At 41.7% G+C, this 24,068-nt stretch overlaps 1 protein-coding gene across 1 annotated transcript in view; it reads right to left on the bottom strand.

Moving 5' to 3' along the window:
* Positions 1–24,068, bottom strand: part of LOC115104924 (brefeldin A-inhibited guanine nucleotide-exchange protein 1-like) — a 108,123-nt gene that overhangs the window by 51,511 nt on the left and 32,544 nt on the right. The window contains exons 2-5 of the mRNA XM_065006989.1: positions 17,842–17,872; positions 8,687–8,840; positions 7,903–8,049; positions 2,310–2,489 (exon numbers count right to left, since the gene is read on the bottom strand). Of these exons, the coding sequence (XP_064863061.1) occupies positions 2,310–2,489; positions 7,903–8,049; positions 8,687–8,840; positions 17,842–17,872 (512 nt within the window). The remainder of the gene's footprint in view (positions 1–2,309; positions 2,490–7,902; positions 8,050–8,686; positions 8,841–17,841; positions 17,873–24,068) is intronic.

The raw sequence follows: 24,068 nt of genomic DNA, 5'->3' as shown, positions 1-24,068 counted from the left end.
GATCACTGTCCCACTCCAGGTAGGGGTGAGAGTCCTCCAATCAGATGTGTTCAGAATACAGATCACTGTCCCACTCCAGGTAGGGGTGAGAGTCCTCCAATCAGATATGTTCAGAATGCAGATCACTGTCCCACTCCAGGTAGGGGTGAGAGTCCTCCAATCAGATGTGTTCAGAATACAGATCACTGTCCCACTCCAGGTAGGGGTGAGAGTCCTCCAATCAGATGTGTTCAGAATGCAGATCACTGTCCCACTCCAGGTAGAGGTGAGAGTCCTCCAATCAGATGTGTTCAGAATGCAGATCACTGTCCCACTCCAGGTAGGGGTGAGAGTCCTCCAATCAGATGTGTTCAGAATGCAGATCACTGTCCCACTCCAGGTAGGGGTGAGAGTCCTCCAATCAGATATGTTCAGAATGCAGATCACTGTCCCACTCCAGGTAGGAGTGAGAGTCCTCCAATCAGATGTGTTCAGAATGCAGATCACTGTCCCACTCCAGGTAGAGGTGAGAGTCCTCCAATCAGATGTGTTCAGAATGCAGATCACTGTCCCACTCCAGGTAGGGGTGAGAGTCCTCCAATCAGATGTGTTCAGAATGCAGATCACTGTCCCACTCCAGGTAGGAGTGAGAGTCCTCCAATCAGATGTGGCACTGTCATATCACACCATTATATCTATGGTAGCTAGACATGACACACATTATACACACACATGCACACAGTGACACACACACGCACACAGTGACACACACACACACACACACACACACACACACACACACACACACACACACACAGTGACAAACACACACACACAGTGACACACAGAAATGGAGGAGACACTCCATTTGTTTACTGTAAATGCTGCTCTCAAACTGTCTTGCTCTAGAAGCCATTGTGTCAACGATACTGCTCTCTCTACTATACTGATGGCATTACATTTACCATTCAATTCTAACAACTCTCAGATTCAATAATATGACCCTCTATTTAAAAGGGATGAATGAATCTATCAAAATCGAATTACTCCAATAGTAACAATCCCAGACAAACGCAGCGAGATGAGATTCTGCCAGCTAATGAGAATACACACACAGCCACAATACATATAATTTCTGAAGGTGGGAAATGTGTGTGTGTGTGTATTTTCAAATCAAGAGTGTAAGCCCAAACACACACAATGCAAACAGAAAAACATTTGAAAGGCTCTGTCGGCTGGTATGAACACGCGAGCACACACACACACACACACACACACACAAACACAAAGACGAGTGAAAGCATTTTATGAATACAAATGGTAATCAGTGCTGAAGAAAAGATAATGATTCCCAGGCAACTGAACTGAAGCACCAGCAAGCATAACCACAATGCACGTCTGCCCCAGCAAGCACAGCATAACCACAATGCACATCTGCCCCAGCAAGCACAGAGTAACCACAATGCACGTCTGCCCCAGCAAGCACAGAGTAACCACAATGCACGTCTGCCCCAGCAAGCACAGCGTAACCACAATGCACGTCTGCCCCAGCAAGCACAGCGTAACCACAATGCACTTCTGCCCCAGCAAGCACAGAGTAACCACAATGCACGTCTGCCCCAGCAAGCACAGAGTAACCACAATGCACGTCTGCCCCAGCAAGCACAGAGTAACCACAATGCACTTCTGCCCCATAGCTGGAACAGAGGAGGAGAAAGAGAGATGGATGAATGGACTGATGGATGGAACTGAATGGGAACACAGAGAAGAGTTCAGAGTTCAGATCAGGCAAGTCAAGGCAGTCCTGTAGTCTTTACCTGGCGGTCACGTTTTCTCGAGGCCAGAGACCAAGATATCTTGTGATTTGTAAGCTATGTGTCCGGGGGGTGGGGGGGTGAGGGGGGTGGGGGGTGAGGGGGGAAAGAAGTGTCAATCGAAAAGAAACAGATGATATTAGAGCAAACTTTGTTTTCAGGGTGACACCTTACTTGGACCTCTTGTCAGAAAGTCTATGCTACGCTGTCATCAGCGTGACGGAAACGGAGGCTATGTGTGGTCAGTCAAGACAGGACAGTTTTATGTCACCTGACACATAAACCCCTACGACTCCTTATTCAACTGCTATGTCATGCTCAAATAAAGGGTCACCTTCTCTTCCCTTTTCTCCTCAGTACAGTATCTCTATCTGTCTGTAGCTCTGTTTCTATATCCACACCAACACACCACTTAAAACCAAGCCACAAAGCCATGTATTGGGCGCCATGCATTCTAAGTGCATTCTAAGTGCTATGCTACTGTGGACATTGTCAGTGTCTCAGAGAGGGACTTACTGCCTGGTTCTCCATGCGGGCGAAGATGACATTGAGCATCTGAGTGAGCGTGGCCTTGGCCGTGGTCTGGTTGATGAGGTTCTTGCTGGCTAGGTAGATGTTGTAGCAGGTCCTGACCGCCTGCAGCACTGTGCCCTCATGGATCTCTATGTGCTGGGAGGTCACAGCCGTCAACAGGGCCTGGTGGGAGGGAGTGAAGGAATGGGGGGGGAGAGAGAGAGAGAGAGAGAAAGAGAGAGAGAGAGAGAGAGAGAGAGAGAGAAAGAGTTCATCATGGTTTATCAAGGTCTATCATGGTGCTTCAGCATTATTTGTGTGAAAGATACTCCTACAGCGCGAGTAGTATAGTCCTCTGCATCTCACATCTCTGATCCCTTGGCCACCCACCTCCCAGTCAGAACTACACAGACACAGTTACACAAACACAGCTATAGCGGGATGAGCTGAGCCAAGCTGAGTTGACAGCAGATTACGGGTAGAGGCTGAGATTTGGGCTGCTGTTTCACAGCGAGGAGTACTGTACTGAGAGAGAACGCAGCGGTGCCAGACCATCTCAGAACAGACCTTCTGACTCACAGTCAGGACTAGACCAATGACTAGTGCACTTCCTGCCAGTCATCACTTCTTAATACACCTCCCTGCTGAGTGCACTTCACTCAACAAATGCTAAGTGCACTAACCTCAGTGTACTTCTCTTATCTACTGCTTAGTGCACTTCCCTCAACCACTACCCTCCTCTCTACAGATGAAAGTAACACACACGTACAGACTCACCACGTAAGTGATAATCAACTAGGGGCTATGCATTCTATGGAAAAGAAAGTATGATGTGGAACTGACCTTACACAGAGTTGCATTATTTTACAGAGAACGCAAAGAGCCCCGAGTTAATTATTCATTTTATACCATGACTATAATTTAACATATTTGCCACGAGAAATGTGTTCATTTGCAGGTAAAAATCTGTTCAACATCCACTGAAATAGGTAGCAAGTTTACTAGATAGCTACAGTAGTTGCCATGGTAACAAACAGACTTGCTAGTTTAGCTAACCAAACCATCAACTCTGGCTTGGTATTATGAAAATCTACTTCAACAATGCCAATAATGTTTTCAATTCGACTTTTGCTTTCAAAAGCAGCTCAAACATAGAACATGTAAGAATGAACTACAGCCACTGAATTCTAGTGTGCGCTTCAGGCCAGTCAGAAACGAGAATTCAACAATGCCATGGTACAAGTGAGGGATAATCAACGAGGGGCTATGCATTCAATGGAAAATAATGAACAACGTGGAAGTTGTGTTCCACGACGCGCTAGCAGAGTTGAACTGACCGTCCACGGAGTTGCATTATTTTCCAGAGAACGCATAGAGCCCTGAGTCCCTTTAACACCATGGCTGTGTTCAACATCCACTGAAGTAGCTACCAAGTTTACTAGACACACTATATAGACAAAAGTATGTGGACATCCCTTCAAATGAGTGGATTCAGCTATTTCAGCCACACCCGTTGCTGACAGGTGTATAAAATCGAGCACACCACCATGCAATCTCCATAGCCATACATTGTCAGTAGAATGGCCTTACTGAAGAGCTCAGTGACTTACAACGTGGCATCGTCATAGATGCCCCCTTTCTAACAAGTCAGTTAGTCAAATTTCTGCCCTGCTGGAGCTGCCCCGGTCAACTGTAAGTGCTGTTATTGTGAAGTGGAACATTTAGAAGCAACAACGGCTCAACCACACAAGCTCACAGAACGGAACCACCGAGTGCTGAAGCACGTAGCATGTAAAAATCGTCTGTCCTCGGTTGCAACTCTCACTAACGAGTTCCAAACTGCCCCTGGAAGCAACGTCAGTACAATAACTGTTCGTCGGGAGCTTCATGAAACGGGTTTCCATGGCCGAGCAGCCTGACAAGCCTAAGATCACCATGCGCAATGCCAAGTGTCGGCTGGACTGGTGTAAAGCTCGCCGCCATTAGACTCTGGAGCAGTGGAAACACATTCTGTGGAGTGATGAATCACGCTTCACCATCTTTGGGATGAAATGCAAGCCAGGCCTAATTGCCCAACATCAGTGCCCAACCTCAATAATGCTCTTGTGGCTGAATGGAAGCAAGTCCCAGCAACAATGTTTCAATATCTAGTGGAAAGCCTTCCCCACAGCAACTCGCCCAAGCCTTCCCCATTTCTCCTTCTCCAAAATCCAGTCAACTGATATTCTGAAAGAGCTGCAAAATTTGGACCCCTACAAATCAGCCGGGCTAGACAATCTGGACCCTTTCTTTCTAAAATGATCTGCCGAAATTGTTGCCACCCCTATTACTAGCCTGTTCAACCTCTCTTTCGTGTTGTCTGAGATTCCCAAAGATTGGAAAGCAGCTGCGGTCATCCCCCTCTTCAAAGTGGGGGACACTCTGGACCCAAACTGCTACAGACCTATATCTATCCTACCCTGTCTTTCTAAGGTCTTCGAAAGCCAAGTCAACAAACAGATTACCGACCATTTCGAATCTCACCATACCTTCTCTGCTATGCAATCTGGTTTCAGAGCTGGTCATGGGTGCACCTCAGCCACGCTCAAGGTCCTAAACAATATCTTAACCGCCATCGATAAGAAACATTACTGTGCAGCCGTATTCATTGATCTGGCCAAGGCTTTCGACTCTGTCAATCACCACATCCTCATCGGCAGACTCGACAGCCTTGGTTTCTCAAATGATTGCCTCGCCTGGTTCACCAACTACTTCTCTGATAGAGTTCAGTGTGTCAAATCAGAGGGTCTGCTGTCCGGACCTCTGGCAGTCTCTATGGGGGTGCCACAGGGTTCAATTCTTGGACCGACTCTCTTCTCTGTATACATCGATGATGTCGCTCTGCTGCTGGTGAGTCTCTGATCCACCTCCACGCAGACGACACCATTCTGTATACTTCTGGCCCTTCTTTGGACACTGTGTTAACAAACCTCCAAACGAGCTTCAATACCATACAACACTCCTTCCGTGGCCTCCAATTGCTCTTAAATACAAGTAAAACTAAATGCATGCTCTTCAACCGATCGCTGCCTGCACCTGCCCGCCTGTCCAACATCACTACTCTGGACGGCTCTGACTTAGAATACGTGGACAACTACAAATACCTAGGTGTCTGGTTAGACTGTAAACTCTCCTTCCAGACCCACATCAAACATCTCCAATCCAAAGTTAAATCTAGAATTGGCTTCCTATTTCGCAACAAAACATCCTTCACTCATGCTGCCAAACATACCCTTATAAAACTGACCATCCTACCAATCCTCGACTTCGGCGATGTAATTTACAAAATAGCCTCCAATACCCTACTCAACAAATTGGATGCAGTCTATCACAGTGCCATCCGTTTTGTCACCAAAGCCCCATATACTACCCACCATTGCGACCTGTATGCTCTCGTTGGCTGGCCCTCGTTTCATACTCGTCGCCAAACCCACTGACTCCATGTCATCTACAAGACCCTGCTAGGTAAAGTCCCCCCTTATCTCAGCTCGCTGGTCACCATAGCATCACCCACCTGTAGCACGCGCTCCAGCAGGTATATCTCTCTGGTCACCCCCAAAACCAATTCTTTCTTTGGCCACCTGTACATAGCCCAGCTATAATTTAGCCCAAACAACTACCTCTTTCCCTACTGTATTTATTTTATTTATTTATTTTGCTCCTTTGCACCCCATTATTTTTATTTCTACTTTGCACATTCTTCCACTGCAAATCTACCATTCCAGTGTTTTACTTGCTATATTGTATTTAATTTGCCACCATGCCCTTTTTTTGCCTTTACCTCCCTTATCTCACCTAATTTGCTCACATCGTATATAGACTTGTTTATACTGTATTATTGACTGTATGTTTGTTTTACTCCATGTGTAACTCTGTGTCGTTGTATGTGTCGAACTGCTTTGCTTTATCTTGGCCAGGTCGCAATTGTAAATGAGAACTTGTTCTCAACTTGCCTACCTGGTTAAATAAAGGTGAAATAAAATAAAATGTAAAAAAAGAGTGGAGGCTGTTATAGCAGCAAAGGGGGAACCAACTCCATATTAATGTCCATGATTTTGCAATGAGATGTTCGACAAGCAGGTGTCCACATACTTTTTGCCATGCAGTTTAGCTACAGTAGTTGCCTAGGTAACCAAACAGACTTGCTAGTTTAGCTAACCAACCCATCAGGCCAAGCACGACTCCAGAGCCATCATTAAGTTTGCTGACGACACAACGGTGGTAGGCCTGATCACCGACAACGATGAGACAGCCTATAGGGAGGAGGTCAGAGACCTGGCAGTGTGGTGCCAGGACAATAACTTCTCCCTCAACGTGAGCAAAACAAAGGAGCTGATCGTGGACTACAGGAAAAGGAGGCCCGAACACGCCCTCATTCACATTGATGTGGCTGTAGTGGAGCAGGTTGAAAGCTGCAAGTTCCTTGGTGTCAACATCACCAACAAACTATTGTGGTCCAAACACACCAAGAAAGTCATGAAGAGGGCACGACAACGCCTTTTCCACCTCAGGAGACTGAAAAGATTTGACATGGGTCCACAGATCCTCGAAACGTTCTACAGCCTCACCATCGAGAGCATCCTGACCGGTTGCATTACCGGCTGGTATAACAACTGCTCGGCATCCGAACGCAAGACGGTGCAGAGGGTAGTGCATACAGCCCAGTACATCACTGGGGCCAAGCTTCCTGCCATCCAGGACCTATATACTAGACGGTATCAGAGGAAGGACCATAAAATTGTCAAAGACTCCAGTCACTATAGACAGTTCTCTCTGCTACCGCATGGCAAGTGGTACTGGAGTGCCAAAGTCTAGGTCCAAAAGGCTCCTTAACAGCTTCTAACCCCAAGCCATAAGACTGCTGATCAATTAATCAAATGACACTTGGACTATTTACATTGACCCCCTCCCACCCCTTTGTTTTACACTGCTGCTACTCGCTGTTTATTATCTATGCATAGTCACTTCACCCCTACCTACATGTAGAAATGACTTCGACTAACCTGTACCACCGCACACTGACTCAGTACCGGTACCACCTGTATATAGTCTCATTATTATAATTTTATTGGGTTCCTTTTTTTTCTTAAAAAAAAAAGTTTATTTAGTAAATATTTTCTTGAAAGTGCATTGTTGGTTAAGGGCTTGTAATTAAGCATTTCACGGTAAGGTCTAGGTAAGGTACCTGTTGTTTTCGGCACATGTGACAAATAACATTTCATAAATTTGAACTTGCTATTATGAAAATCGAATTTAAACAATGCCAATAATGTTTTCATTTCGATTATTGCTTTCAAAAGCAGCTCAAACATGTAAGAATGAACTACAGACATTGAATTCTAACGTAGGGAAATATTCTAGACCTAGTAGGGAAATAATGCACGCTCCCGAATGCCCTTTAAGCCAATCAGAAATGAGAATTCAACAATGCCATGGTAGAAACAGATAACACAATTCTACATTCTAAATAATCACCATGCAGGCAAGAATAGAATCTAACAGCAGAACACACAATATCCAAAACACACTTGCAGACCAAATAACCGCAGATGCCAACCTTGATGATCTGTAGCTGCACCCCCTCATCTGTCTGTGGTCCCTGGAAGCAGCCGCAGATGGTCTCGATGATCCTGTCGATGAGCTTCTTGCCAGGGGCCGTGCTGTCTGGAGCGCTGCCGGTCAGGTGGCCGTACGCTATCAGCTTCTACAGGGAAAACACCAAACACACAAAACCACACAGTCAGATAGACACTAATCTCCCGTGGGAAGATTCTGCGTGGAGACAGAAGAACCTGTCAGGACTGAATGGGATGTGTGAGATACCGAGCTGCATTAGTTCCGGCCTTTTTGTTTTCGTCACTGGTCATTTGGAAGTATCAGGATTGGGCGAAGGCTTTGTCTGAGTTTCCTTTTGCGAAGGCGGAGCTCTTCATTTCTCTCCATTTCTAACACATATAGACCCAGTAGTTAATCACTGACCAAATAACGCAAGATTTGACTTGTGTTTTAACAGAGATGAGATAAACCCAACTTCTACATTTCATTCAGAAAACACCCCAAAACATCATGAAGTCCACTGTGAATCAGTGTCACTGAACGTTGAGTCTGTCTGTGTAAATACAACATTTATTTATTTCAGGTCAACATGAAATTCCAGTTAGATATTGCACAGAATCTTAAATAACTTTAGATGACTCCAAGCTGTGTGTATGATTTAATATCAATATAGTCCTGAACCAAATGACCATATTTGTTTTGACATGTCATTACGGTGAAGGGAAGAAACATGCAGCCAGTTTTAGACACACAGGGTTCACGTGTTGACCTCCTCTACTACTGACCTGTAAACAGTCTAGTGATGTGATGACGATGCGGGGACATTTGGACTGACATGCCAACTCAAACGGCAGGAAGTACTTGTCGGCCTCTACGAAGCTGGTCTTTGATTTGATTGGAGGAAGAGTGCTGGAATCCGATTTGCTGTCTGGAGGAGGACTGGAGAGAGAACAAAAAATGAAAACCGAGCTCATAGTACATATACATATTGTTACTTTTATTTCTTAGTTTTTTGGGGGTATTTTTCTTAAAACTACATGGTTTGTTAAGGGCTTGTAAGTAAGTATTTTACTGTAAGGTCTATCTATACCTGTTGTATTCGGCACGTGACAAATTCAATTTGATTTGGTATTCTGTCATCGACACAAAGCATGATAAAAACATCAGTTGAAGCTGTATTTATTTCTGGCATTCACACACTATTAACATAACGTAGCGGGAAACGTAGCAGGAAACGTCTGAAACGAGATCCCCTACATACTGGTGTTGACGAGAAGAAAATAAACTATTGGGGGAGGTTCTCTTCTGCACTGTTCAACCAATCCAGCAAATGTAGAGGAGTTAAGACGGAGTGTCACCTTGTTAAGGTCCAAAAGGGGAAGCCGTGTCACATGCTCTCTTTCCATTTCCCCTGACAACCAGTTGTCCAGTTGTTGGGGACTCGGCAGAAGCTAACACACTACTGACAGTGTACTATTTCTGTCTTTATGCATGTTCTTTATGCAGCTCAATTTGATGCACTGTAATCAGCCAACTCTTATAAAGAAAGGTGCCTGCAATTAATCTACCCCTCATCTATTTTAGGAGAAGAGATCCATGATGTCATACACCTGATAATAATGGTCTCTGCTCTGTGTCTTTATACTGTCAAAAGCCTTTGTGGCCAAAATCACATCCTTGTTACTGTTGCTATGGAATAAAACCAAGGATAAAGTCATATTTGTGAGTGCTGTTTGTCTTTATGGATCGTAGATCTAAACCAAGGGTCCTTAGCTGTACGCTAAAACATTATAAATCTAAACCAGGGGTCCTTAGCTGTACCCTAAAACATTATAAATCTAAAACCAGGGGTCCTTAACTGTACCCTAAAACATTATAAATCTAAACCAGGGGTCCTTAACTGTACGCTAAAACATTATAAATCTAAACCAGAGGTCCTTAGCTGTACCCTAAAACATTATAAATCTAAACCAGGGGTCCTTAGCTGTACCCTAAAACATTATAAATCTAAACCAGGGGTCCTTAGCTGTACCCTAAAACATTATAAATCTAAACCAGGGGTCCTTAGCTGTACGCTAAAACATTATAAATCTAAACCAAGGGTCCTTAGCTGTACGCTAAAACATTATAAATCTAAACCAAGGGTCCTTAGCTGTACGCTAAAACATTATAAATCTAAACCAGGGGTCCTTAACTGTACCCTAAAACATTATAAATCTAAACCAGGGGTCCTTAGCTGTACACTAAAACATTATAAATCTAAACCAGGGGTCCTTAGCTGTACCCTAAAACATTATAAATCTAAACCAGGGTCCTTAGCTGTACCCTAAAACATTATAAATCTAAACCAGGGGTCCTTAGCTGTACCCTAAAACATTATAAATCTAAACCAGGGTCCTTAACTGTCCCTTAAACATTATAAATCTAAACCAGGGTCCTTACCCCTAAAACATTATAAATCTAAACCAGGGGTCCTTAGCTGTACCCTAAAACATTATAAATCTAAACCAGGGTCCTTAGCTGTACCCTAAAACATTATAAATCTAAACCAGGGGTCCTTAACTGTACCCTAAAACATTATAAATCTAAACCAGGGGTCCTTAGCTGTACCCTAAAACATTATAAATCTAAACCAGGGTCCTTAGCTGTACCCTAAAACATTATAAATCAAACCAGGGGTCCTTAGCTAAAAACATTATAAATCTAAACCAGGGGTCCTTAGCTGTACCTAAAACATTATAAATCTAAACCAGGGGTCCTTAGCTGTACCCTAAAACATTATAAATCTAAACCAGGGGTCCTTAGCTGTACCCTAAAACATTATAAATCTAAACCAGGGGTCCTTAGCTGTAAAAACATTATAAATACCCTAAAAAACATTATAAATCTAAACCAGGGGTCCTTAGCTGTACCCTAAAACATTATAAATCTAAACCAGGGTCCTTAACTGTACCCTAAAACATTATAAATCTAAACCAGGGGTCCTTAACTGTACCCTAAAACATTATAAATCTAAACCAGGGTCCTTAACTGTCCCTAAAACATTATAAATCTAAACCAGGGTTCCTTAACTGTACCTAAAACATTATAAATCTAAACCAGGGTCCTTAACTGTACCCTAAAACATTATAAATCTAAACCAGGGGTCCTTAGCTGTACCCTAAAACATTATAAATCTAAACCAGGGGTCCTTAGCTGTACCCTAAAACATTATAAATCTAAACCAGGGGTCCTTAGCTGTACGCTAAAACATTATAAATCTAAACCAGGGGTCCTTAGCTGTACCCTAAAACATTATAAATCTAAACCAGGGGTCCTTAGCTGTACCCTAAAACATTATAAATCTAAACCAGGGGTCCTTAGCTGTACCCTAAAACATTATAAATCTAAACCAGGGGTCCTTAGCTGTACCCTAAAACATTATAAATCTAAACCAGGGGTCCTTAGCTGTACCCTAAAACATTATAAATCTAAACCAGGGGTCCTTAACTGTACCCTAAAACATTATAAATCTAAACCAGGGGTCCTTAACTGTACCCTAAAACATTATAAATCTAAACCAGGGGTCCTTAACTGTACCCTAAAACATTATAAATCTAAACCAGGGTTCCTTAACTGTACCCTAAAACATTATAAATCTAAACCAGGGGTCCTTAACTGTACGCTAAAACATTATAAATCTAAACCAGGGGTCCTTAGCTGTACCCTAAAACATTATAAATCTAAACCAGGGGTCCTTAACTGTACCCTAAAACATTATAAATCTAAACCAGGGGTCCTTAGCTGTACCCTAAAACATTATAAATCTAAACCAGGGGTCCTTAGCTGTACCCTAAAACATTATAAATCTAAACCAGGGGTCCTTAGCTGTACGGTAAAACATTATCCATCAGAACAACCACACCCAAACTGCACTGAGCTCTGAGCCAAGGATGGCGGGAGAGAAGGAGGAAGAGAGAGGGAGAGAGAGAGTGACAGAGCGAGGAAGAGGGGTGAAGGGCTGTGTTGTTTGTGTCTTGGCAGAGAGAAAGGATGACTTCAGCTTCTTTAGAGTGATGACCTCGCAAAGTGCAGTGGGACATGGGATAGAGAGGGAGAGAGAAAGAAAGAGGGACAGATAACGAGAGAACGAGAGAAAGAGAGAGAGAGAGAGAGAGAGAGACAAAGGGGAAAAGGAGAAGAGGAAGCATACAGAATTTTGAGAGGCGATGTGGGCATTTCAAATATAATATGGTCTCCCGTCGAGTCCATTCATCACATAATGTTGTTTTGAATGGAAATGTCCATTCTACTTATGCTAATTCTATGAGTCACAGTCCCTCTCTGCTCAGCATGTGTTCTTCCCTCTAATAAGCAACATACAGGATTAGCCTGCTCATATTCATAATGTACATGAAATGGGGTTGAGCCATACATCTATGGAGACTAGAGAATGCTAACACGTTGCTTCTGGTCTTACAACTTTTGACACTTTTTGGCTTACAAAAGATCCTTGAGAATAAGTGATGTTATGGGTGTTTTTTCGTATTTTTCTAAAAACCCGAAAGCCAGGGTAACTTTGCGAAAGGTTAGGTAAGGTGTCTGTATATAAAAACTTACTACATCCCTCACTCCTCCCCCACCTAAAGTCATCTTGGGCATGGAATTTGTGAGGAAAAGCTTAGATATTGGCCGTGTCTGAATACCCATACTTAGTAGGCCATTTGATTATGCCAAAAAATTAAGTTTAATAGTATGCAACATTTCTAAAATCGATCTATACTTTAAATGCCCGGATGTCATACTGATTTTGGCTTTGACAACAGCTGATCAATTTGAAATGTGGATGTGCTACCAAAATCAATGAATAGCGAGATAAAACGCAATCCCGCATAACGCATTCTCAGTATGTGAAAATCTAATGTTTTATAGTATGTACATTTTCTAAAATCATGTATGGTTTAAAAGCCAGGACTCATTTCGCCTCTTCATCTAGTAGAAATCGATGCACACTTTTCCACAAGGCATTGAAGATGTGGGCCTGGTTCTCTTCACGTAGCCAAATAACACAACTAGCCTACTTAATTGGGGAAGATGACGAATAGTGAAGTTGCTGCGGTGGTATTCAAACGTAAGTGAAGTCGTATTTGTTATCCTTAAAATGATCACGAGTATTGCATCGTGGGATACATCTTTGAAAACAGAACTGTTTAACATTGGTGAATGTGTCACAGCACCAAGGACTCGGGATGTGGCTGCGTTAATGATGGCATGTTAATCAGGCCTTTTGATTTGAACATATGTATTGCTTTAGTTTTGTAGGCTAGGCTACCTAATTTAATTAATGGACCAAGCCTTAGCAGTCATTCTGATCTTGATCTCGTTCTCAATGATCAGTGCTTCAGATTATAATGTCGCTGTCCAGCGTTCTGAATTTGCCATGCAACCGACTGTCCACGTTTTTTTCTGTGCAATAGCCTTTCGATTTGAACATTTGTTTTGGTGTGTGTACTAGGCTATTTAATTTAAATATATGTTACAGCACTTTGGTTTCACTAATAAATATGTTTAAATGGAAACAAGTTATCTGTTTACGTCTTCAGTCCTTTTTAAATAGGATAGATGGGCTATATGGTCTACAGTATAGGTTGAATGTGCTAAATGGTGTGTGCTAAATAGTATGTGACGATGAGTACATAGCAGAGGTGGGACCAAGTCACTATTCGAGTCACAAGTCAAGTCTCAAGGTCCAAGAAGAGTCCCAAGTCATGAGTCAAGTACAAGTCAAGTGCAAGTCGTGAGTCAAGTCCAAGTCGTGAGTCAAGTCCAAGTCGTGAGTCAAGTCCAAGTCGTGCATTCTAAGAGCAAGTCAAGTCTCAAGTCAAGTAAAAAAAAAATCTACACATGCAATGACTTGTTGAACTACAAACGTATAGACCATAAGGTTCTATCTGACATTTGTGTCAAATGAGTTAGTCACATATAATAGATCTTGGTTCTTTATATATCCGTAAAGTTATATTTTTGAAAAAGTACATTTTAAGTCAAAGAAATCAACAACTAGAAAGTTCTATCTGCAATCCAATCACAAGCTTGAACAAATACAGACGGACCAATCAGAACCCCTTCGTCGCCAATAATGGCACGCAATCAAAACAACAAATGTCACATCGTTGTTCAGTGATGGCAGTAATTTGTCTAATGACCATAATACATGTCTTAATGGATTTGCTGATGTGTTCTGACTCTATTTTGGTAAAATAGTATTATTCTATAATTTATGTATTCAAAACCCAGATTGACATTTCAGAGACATAAGGTTATATCTGCTATTGCACCCACCTAAACATGTTTTTTTTTTCAAATGTCTCAGGATTTTGATACTCTGTACTTCAGGTACCTTTAAGGTGAGGACCTTAAAAAGGATCCACCCCCTTTTTCCCCCAATTTTCACCTAAAATTACATACCCAAATCTAACTGCCTGTAGCTCAGGACCTGAAATGACATACCCAAATCTAACTGCCTGTAGCTCAGGACCTGAAGCAAGGATATGCATATTCTTGACACCATTTGAAAGGAAACACTTTGACGTTTGTGGAAATGTGAAATGAATGTAGGAGAATATAACACATCAGATCTGGTAAAAGATAATACAAAGAAAAAAAGATTGTGCTTTTTTTGTACCATGCAAGAGAAAGGCCGTAATGAATTATTTCAGCCCAGCTGCAATATAGATTTTGGCCACTAGATGGCAGTTTGTGGGCAACGTTTTATACTGATCCAATGACATTGCATTTCTGTTTAACATTTTGTATCAAGACTGCCCAAATGTGCCTAATTGGTTTATTAATACATTTTCAAGTTCATAACTGTTCACTCTGAAACAATAGCATGGTATTCTTTCACTGTAATAGCTACTGTAAATTGGACACTAAATTATTGTCTATTTATTGAGGCTACCAGACATCCATTTTCATTATTTTGTCTACAACACAATTTGATTGTGTAATAATTAATTGTATCAACAAATTCCAAATGCAAGCTTCATAACTCAATTATCAATTTCAAGCAATTTTGATATACCAAAAGACCATTAGGCCTATGCTAGTATTGTTGCTTGAAACCCCGTTGCTGGTGAGCATGCAAAGTAAACAATTAATGCTCTTGACCACCAAACAATCTTTTGAGCTGCATATTTATTTATGTCAATCTTCTCTCCCTACAATTTGACGTTTGCACTGCACCGATTCTATAGCTGTACATCAGCAATCTGTTCGTCCAGTTGTTCTCTAACTTTTTGACTCGTGATCCACAAAAAGGAGTGGTTCAAAGCTCTCGACCCCTTCGCACGCACTTCTCTGGAGCCCAGGCAGTGCGATGCTACAGCTATCTTTAAACATACCGTACCACCACTGAGGCATATACTTTTAACCCACCCAAACTAGGCCTATCTGAAATAGGAAAATGATCAATGAAATCACTAGCCTATTGTTCTGGCAAAGATGAGTCCGTAGCAGATTGCTAAACTGAATTTTATATGGATAATATTAACGTAGGTAGGCTACTGCTTTTGCTAGGCAAACCGGAGAAAGGTAAACAAGTGCTTTCTGGTCACTAATCTGGATACGTGCGCCAGCATTTACGAGCCAATGCTGATGACTGGTCATTAATCAACAGTCAACACAACTACATTTTTTGTCTCTGAAGCATAGATTACGATATTTGGTGCAATGCCGGAGGCCTTAGTAACCAGATCGAATAAACAAAGGTATAAATATAGAATACAAATGGTAGGTTATCTAGCCTATAAAAATATGTGTGAATTTCTGTATTTTTCCCATGCAATTTCACACTTGTGACCCCCCCAAAACCTTCTCACTGCGTTACTGTAGGTTACCCGAAATGTGTGGATTGACAGTTTGTTGGTCGAATCAAAGGGCCGAGTGTGCGCTTCACTAGCAAACCTGTTTTTTGTTGTTGTTGTTTTTTGCATGTACGATACGGTCTCTGGTTGGGTGGAGAGTAGCCTAATCCACTGTGACTCTGTGCCACAAAATGAGTGACAAAACATTACAAGATCTGGCCAGATAATTTCAATTCATCAGTCTCAAGTCTATATCGAGTCCTGAATCTTGAGAGAGGGATGGAAATGGCGAGAGAAAGAAAGGATGAGGAGGAAAGGAGTGGCACTCATGGTACATTTCATTCCACTGACCCAGTTACCAGGCAGCAAAGCTCCACAAACACACACAAAAACTCTCCTTCTCCCAGGCGAAATCCAGCCTACTTTTTGAGTGTATGTACTGACATGTATATGCAACTGTTAGATACAGACACAAACACACACTACATGTTAATATATGTAAATCGTAGTATTTAGTCTGTAATGTCTTTTTCGTTATGCGTCAGACCCCTGTAACGCTAGTTGTCGCCATCCCCCTCCCTCCCTCCCTCCCAGGCTAGAGCCAGGCACTAGGCAGGGGTCCATTAATGACAGGGAAAAGGGCTTTTAGAAGTAGACCAGGCTGAGAGACAAACAAAAACACACTGGAGGTCACACACACAGACACACTCTTTACACTAAACTCAAGGGCAAGTGAAAGGAAACAAGAAAATCACCTAAATTAACTAGGATGTATTTATTTTTGTTTTGTTTTGTAAGACCAAGTATACTTTTTTAATGAATGTCTTCAGTGGGGTAATTCTTATTACCGAGAATAAATATACAATCTTTTGGAGCCATGCCATTCTGAAGATCTTTATTCTACCTGTAAGATTTATGGGAAGGTTGTTCCATTATTAGATCTGCTTTCATATTGTTGAGTAATGGGATAAAGTTGTCTTTATATATTCTAAGTATTTTATATTTTTTTGTGGTCCACTTAAAGGATTGCTGTAGATCTCCTATTGCCATTATTTCGTTTTTTTCCACGTTCATTTTATATCCTGAGATTTTTAAGTATTCTGATTTTAAAAAATTTTTTTACCAAGGGAGGCATTGAGTTTTCAATATTGATCAGGTGATCATCTGCAAATAAGTTTAATAAACATTCATGTTTACCAATACTGACACCTGTTACATTTGGGTCCTGTCTAATTATGGCTGTAAGAGGTTCAATTGCCAGTGCAAACAGGAGGGGGGAGAGAGGACATCTGTGTCTTGTGCCCCTTTCTAAAGCAATTATTATGTGTATATTTTTGGTTTAGGATATCTATATACGATTATTATGTGTATATTTTTGGTTTAGGATATCTATATACGATTATTATGTGTATATTTTTGGTTTAGGATATCTATATACGATTATTATGTGTATATTTTTGGTTTAGGATATCTATATACGATTATTATGTGTATATTTTTGGTTTAGGATATCTATATACGATTATTATGTGTATATTTTTGGTTTAGGATATCTATATACGATTATTATGTGTATATTTTTGGTTTAGGATATCTATATACGATTATTATGTGTATATTTTTGGTTTAGGATATCTATATACGATTATTATGTGTATATTTTTGGTTTAGGATATCTATATACGATTATTATGTGTATATTTTTGGTTTAGGATATCTATATACGATTATTATGTGTATATTTTTGGTTTAGGATATCTATATACGATTTGAAAGATTCCAAAGTTTTGAATTGAAAAGGCCATTCACAACAGCCATTATAGATACATATATATCTTCTTTTTTTTTGCGTATGGTATTAAACTGAATCATGTTTTTGTGTTTGTTTGTAAGTGTCTATTTTGAATAAACCTTGTTTGATTGATATGTATTAAGTCTGGTAAGACTTCTGCCATTCTGTTACTTATGAGTTTTGTTATTATATTATTGTCACAATTTATTAAACTTATGGCTCTTTAATCTCCAGATCTTTTAAAATATGCACACGGGGCGTAACCAGGATATATCTCTGTGAAACTGAATTCAAATCAACTTACCTTAATTTTTCAGACTCTTCCTTTATTTCCTCTGAAAAAAAAGAGAGAAAGAGAGGGAGGGAGACAGTTAGAAACATTGAAATAACAGCCAAGGATGAGAGTAAATTCTGCAGTATTTTACTAAACTAATGACACCATTGGGAATAGCAGATAGCAGGGCCAGGCAGCGGTAAGGAGCCTGCATCTAGCGGATCTATCTTCCCTCTCTCATATCCACGGCTCCTAGTGAATGTCTGAAGAGTCAGAGTGAAGTGTTAATGCATGCTTGAAGAGGATAAGAACCTATTAGGACAAGGATTGGCTAGAAGAACCTTCAACGTCTGTATGCATACTGTGAATAGTGACATTCTCAAAGGGATACACACACTTACATGCACACACACTTACATGCGCACACACGTAAGCACGCACACACGTAAGCACGCACTCACGTAACAGTCTTGCTTCCGTCCCTCTCCTTACCCCAACCTAGGCTCGAACCAGGGACCCTCAGCACACGTCGACAACAGTTACCCATGAAGCATTGTTACCTATCGTTCCACAAAAGCCTCAGCCATTGCAGAGCAAGTGGCGTCAACGATTGACACGCTACTAGTGCGTACCGCTGACTAGCTAGCCATTTCACACCGGTTACACACATTCATTAGGAAGTTAGCGATGCCTGGGTTGACTCATAACCTGCAGCCCCCGCAGTTATATCAGCAGGGCGGACAGTTTAGGGTCATTAAATACTGTGTGGCTACAAGGTGGGTGGGTGGCAGGCGGGTTGAATAAAGAGAAACAATACCTTAGAACTGGGGTACGTGCAATGCCGTCCGCTGTACGCCAAATAACAACGTGATTCACATTTTCAAACAGTCCATTTATATTTCAATCGGCTATACATTTTGTTTTTCTACTTGTCTTCTCGGCCTTCACTAGCATAAAAACTAAGTACAGGCACAGACTGTGTGGGAAATGATTTAAGACATACTCTCCCATACAACCCAACATTGCCGAGGGGGGTATGCAGCTGGAGGTTGAATGTTTGAAGGGGTACGGGACTATAAAGAGTTGGGGAACCATTGGCCTACATGTATGCTTGGTGACTGTGTGAGCCACAACAACACACCCAATCATTGTTCTAGACTCGGCGAGAGGAGTCTGGGTGCTGTGCCGCTGTGCTCTGCCTGATGCTGTATTCACTCTGCTCTGCAGCAAAGCCTGGGTTTAATTCACACACTGATATACAGGTGGCATCAAAGCCTGGGTTTAATTCACACACTGATATACAGGTGGCATCAAAGCCTGGGTTTAATTCACACACTGATATACAGGTGGCATTAAAGCCTGGGTTTAATTCACACACTGATATACAGGTGGCATGAAAGCCTGGGTTTAATTCACACACTGATATACAGGTGGCATTAAAGGCTGGGTTTAATTCACACACTGATATACAGGTGGCATCAAAGGCTGGGTTTAATTCACACACTGATATACAGGTGGCATTAAAGCCTGGGTTTAATTCACACACTGATATACAGGTGGCATCAAAGCCTGGGTTTAATTCACACACTGATATACAGGTGGCATCAAATCATGGGTTTAATTCACACACTGATATACAGGTGGCATTAAAGCCTGGGTTTAATTCACACACTGATATACAGGTGGCATCAAAGCCTGGGTTTAATTCACACACTGATATACAGGTGGCATTAAAGCCTGGGTTTAATTCACACACTGATATACAGGTGGCATTAAAGCCTGGGTTTAATTCACACACTGATATACAGGTGGCATTAAAGCCTGGGTTTAATTCACACACTGATATACAGGTGGCATCAAAGCCTGGGTTTAATTCACACAATGATATACAGGTGGCATCAAAGCCTGGGTTTAATTCACACACTGATATACAGGTGGCATCAAAGCCTGGGTTTAATTGACACACTGATATACAGGTGGCATCAAAGCCTGGGTTTAATTCACACACTGATATACAGGTGGCATTAAAGCCTGGGTTTAATTCACACACTGATATACAGGTGGCATCAAAGCCTGGGTTTAATTCACACACTGATATACAGGTGGCATCAAAGCCTGGGTTTAATTCACACACTGATATACAGGTGGCATCAAATCATGAGTATTGTAATGAAACAGCAGGGAGCAGGTCTCGAACCCTCGACCTTCGAGCCCAAGGTCCGGTGCGCTATCGACTGTGCCGTAAAAGCATGCTCATGTGCAGAGCCGATTTCCGCGCTTATAAACCCATGGTCGTTACACTATTATCAAGGGGAGGAAACGTGTGCGTGTGTGACGTGTGTGTATGCCAATTTTCACAGCAGTTTAGGAAGTGTATTAAAACACATAGCAACACTCCAAAGAACACTGCCCTCTTGTTATTAAAAAGGCCATTCAAATAGTGACAGCTTAATTATTCATATTACAAAATCTACTTGAGAGTCAAGCTAGCGCACAACACTGGTTTCCCTTTTCCTTTCAGGACCACTTTACAGTCTAGTAGGAATAGAATAAATCACCAGTCGATCACAGGCAGTCATTGAATCATTTGTAATATTTCCTCTTGAAAGCTCTTTGTACTCCAGATACAGTTACATACCAAATAAAGGGGGCATTTATGAACAAGTAATATAGACTAGAGGGTGGCTGTCTGAAACCGTGTTGTGTCCTTGTAGAACAGATCTGACAACTGATCTGAAGACATATTAGCATGTCAAGCTTTCATCCCATTCTACACCAGTCTGTCTGTGTAGAGGGCCGCTCCCTTGATCTTTCTGGTTTGTCTTTCTCTCCCACTGCTATTTGTCTCTATGACTGGCTACTCTCTCTCTGTGTGTGTGTGTGTGTGTGTGTGTGTGTGTGTGTTTCAGTCTACAGGGGCTGTAAAGCTCCAGTGAGGTAGTTTTATTCTACAGGGGCTGTAAAGCTCCAGTGAGGTAGTTTTATTCTACAGGGGCTGTAAAGCTCCAGTGAGGTAGTTTTATTCTACAGGGGCTGTAAAGCTCCAGTGAGGTAGTTTTATTCTACAGGGGATGTAAAGCTCCAGTGATGTAGTTTTATTCTACAGGGGCTGTAAAGCTCCAGTGAGGTAGTTTTATTCTACAGGGGCTGTAAAGCTCCAGTGATGTAGTTTTATTCTACAGGGGATGTAAAGCTCCAGTGAGGTAGTTTTATTCTACAGGGGCTGTAAAGCTCCAGTGAGGTAGTTTTATTCTACAGGGGCTGTAAAGCTCCAGTGATGTAGTTTTATTCTACAGGGGATGTAAAGCTCCAGTGATGTAGTTTTATTCTACAGGGGCTGTAAAGCTCCAGTGAGGTAGTTTTATTCTACAGGGGATGTAAAGCTCCAGTGAGGTAGTTTTATTCTACAGGGGCTGTAAAGCTCCAGTGAGGTAGTTTTATTCTACAGGGGATGTAAAGCTCCAGTGAGGTAGTTTTATTCTACAGGGGCTGTAAAGCTCCAGTGAGGTAGTTTTATTCTACAGGGGATGTAAAGCTCCAGTGAGGTAGTTTTATTCTACAGGGGCTGTAAAGCTCCAGTGAGGTAGTTTTATTCTACAGGGGCTGTAAAGCTCCAGTGAGGTAGTTTTATTCTACAGGGGATGTAAAGCTCCAGTGAGGTAGTTTTATTCTACAGGGGCTGTAAAGCTCCAGTGAGGTAGTTTTATTCTACAGGGGCTGTAAAGCTCCAGTGAGGTAGTTTTATTCTACAGGGGATGTAAAGCTCCAGTGAGGTAGTTTTATTCTACAGGGGCTGTAAAGCTCCAGTGAGGTAGTTTTATTCTACAGGGGCTGTAAAGCTCCAGTGAGGTAGTTTTATTCTACAGGGGCTGTAAAAGCTCCAGTGAGGTAGTTTTATTCTACAGGGGATGTAAAGCTCCAGTGAGGTAGTTTTATTCTACAGGGGCTGTAAATCTCCAGTGAGGTAGTTTTATTCTACAGGGGCTGTAAAGCTCCAGTGAGGTAGTTTTATTCTACAGGGGCTGTAAAGCTCCAGTGAGGTAGTTTTATTCTACAGGGGCTGTAAAGCTCCAGTGAGGTAGTTTTATTCTACAGGGGCTGTAAAGCTCCAGTGAGGTAGTTTTATTCTACAGGGGCTGTAAAGCTCCAGTGAGGTAGTTTTATTCTACATGGGCTGTAAAGCTCCAGTGAGGTAGTTTTATTCTACAGGGGCTGTAAAGCTCCAGTGAGGTAGTTTTATTATACAGGGGCTGTAAAGCCCCAGTGAGGTAGTTTTAGTATGACTAAGAGGCAGTGATTAAGCAGGGAACAAGAAGGCAATGTGGACTAAAGCCTTACCCTGGGAGGAGAGTCAACAGTGATAAGAGACGCAGCGGAGGAATAACCTTCAGATACAGAGAGGGAGGAGAAAGAGAGACAGAGAAGAGGGAGAAAGAGAGAGGGAGGCATCAATGGAATTAAGAAAGAATAAGGAACCAGAGAGAGGGAGAGAGTTGAGGAGGAAAAGCGAGTGAGGGGGAGAGGAAGAGAGGATGAGAAATGAGAGATTTAGATTTTATTTTACTAGGGCGACAGCTAGCCTTACTGGGGTCCGACACAAAACGAAAAAGACATTACAGACAAGACTACAATTTACACACCTTAACATGTAGTGTGTGTGTGGGTGTCTGTGTGTGTGTGGGTGTCTGCGTGTGTGTGCGCGCATCTAAAAGTTACACATTCAGTGTATTCGGAAAGTATTCAGACCCCTTGACTTTTTCCACATTTTGTTACGTTACAGCCTTATTCTAAAATGAATTGAAATTGCTTTTCCCCCCACATCAATCTACACACAATACCCAATTTTTTTTGGGGTGCAAATGTATTCAAATGTAAAACTGAAATACCTTTTTACATAATTATTCAGACCCTTTGCTCCAGATTCCTCTGTGGAGATGGGAGAATCTTTAGTTTTTTTAGTAAATATTTTCTGAACTCTATTTCTTGAACTGCATTGTTGGTTAAGTAAGCATTTCACGGTCTACACCTGTTGTATTCAGCGCATGTGGCAAATAACATTTGATTTGATCTTTACAACTATTGAATCAATATGTTTTGACTATGACAGTTTACAGTCTAAGGTAACACCAAGTAATTTAGTCTCCTCAACTTGCTCAACAGCCACACCGTTCATTACCAGATTCAGCTGTCTAGAATTTAGCAAATGATTTGCAGCTAATACAACGCTCTTAGTTTCAGACATGCTCAGGACCAGTTTAATACTGGCCACCAATTCTAAAACTGACTGAAACTTTTTGTTTAGGGTTGCAGGGATTTCACTAGCTGTGGTTGCTGATAGGGATGAATCATCAGCATACATGGACACACAGGCTTTGTTTAATGCCAGTGGCAGGTCATTGGTAAAAAATTGAAAAGAGCAGAGGGCCTAGAGAGCTGCCCTGCAACACACCACACTTTACATGTTTGACATTAGAGAAGCTTCCATTAAAGAAAACCCTCTGTGTTTGATCAATAACTCTGAATCCACGATATGGCAGAGGTTGAAAAGTCATAACACATATGTTATGGTCAATAATATCAAAGGCTGCCCTGAAAACGAATAATACAGCTCCCACAATCTTCTTATTATCAATGTATTTCAATCAATCATCAGTCATTTGTGTACATGTTGAGTGCCCATCTCTATAAGCATGCTGAAAGTCTGTTGTTCATCTGTTTACAGAGAAATGGTATTGTGTTTAGTAGCAAATAAATAAAATCCAACAGTTTGCTAAGAGCTGGCAGTAAGCTGATAGGTCTGCTGTTAGAACCAGTAATGGCCGCTTTACCATTCTTGGGTAGAGGAATGACTTTGGCTTCAATCCAGGCCTGAGGACAAGCACTTTCCTCTAGGCTCAGATTAAAGATATGACAAATAGGAGTGAATATAGAGTCAGCTACCATCCTCAGCAGCTCTCAGTAGTTTCCTGCCTAAGTTGACCCACTTTGACAATGAAGTAAACATAATCATACAAATAATTGGCAACATCAAATGGTTTAGTGGATAAGTCATCCGATTTGATGAAAATGGAGTTGAATGTCTTTCTGCCCATCATTTCATTTCAAGTCCTCCAAAGGTTTTTCCATCATTCTTTATATCAATGATCTTGGCTTCATAATACAGTTTATTTTTCTTCTTCTTGAGTTTAGTCACATTATTTCTCAATTTGCAGTAAGTCAGATGTGCAGCCAGGCTTAATAGCCAATCATTTTGCCAC

This window comes from Oncorhynchus nerka, linkage group LG22, assembly GCF_034236695.1.
Source record: "Oncorhynchus nerka isolate Pitt River linkage group LG22, Oner_Uvic_2.0, whole genome shotgun sequence".
NCBI classification, from domain to species: domain Eukaryota; kingdom Metazoa; phylum Chordata; class Actinopteri; order Salmoniformes; family Salmonidae; genus Oncorhynchus; species Oncorhynchus nerka.
This window is presented reverse-complemented; position numbering and strand designations above follow the sequence as displayed.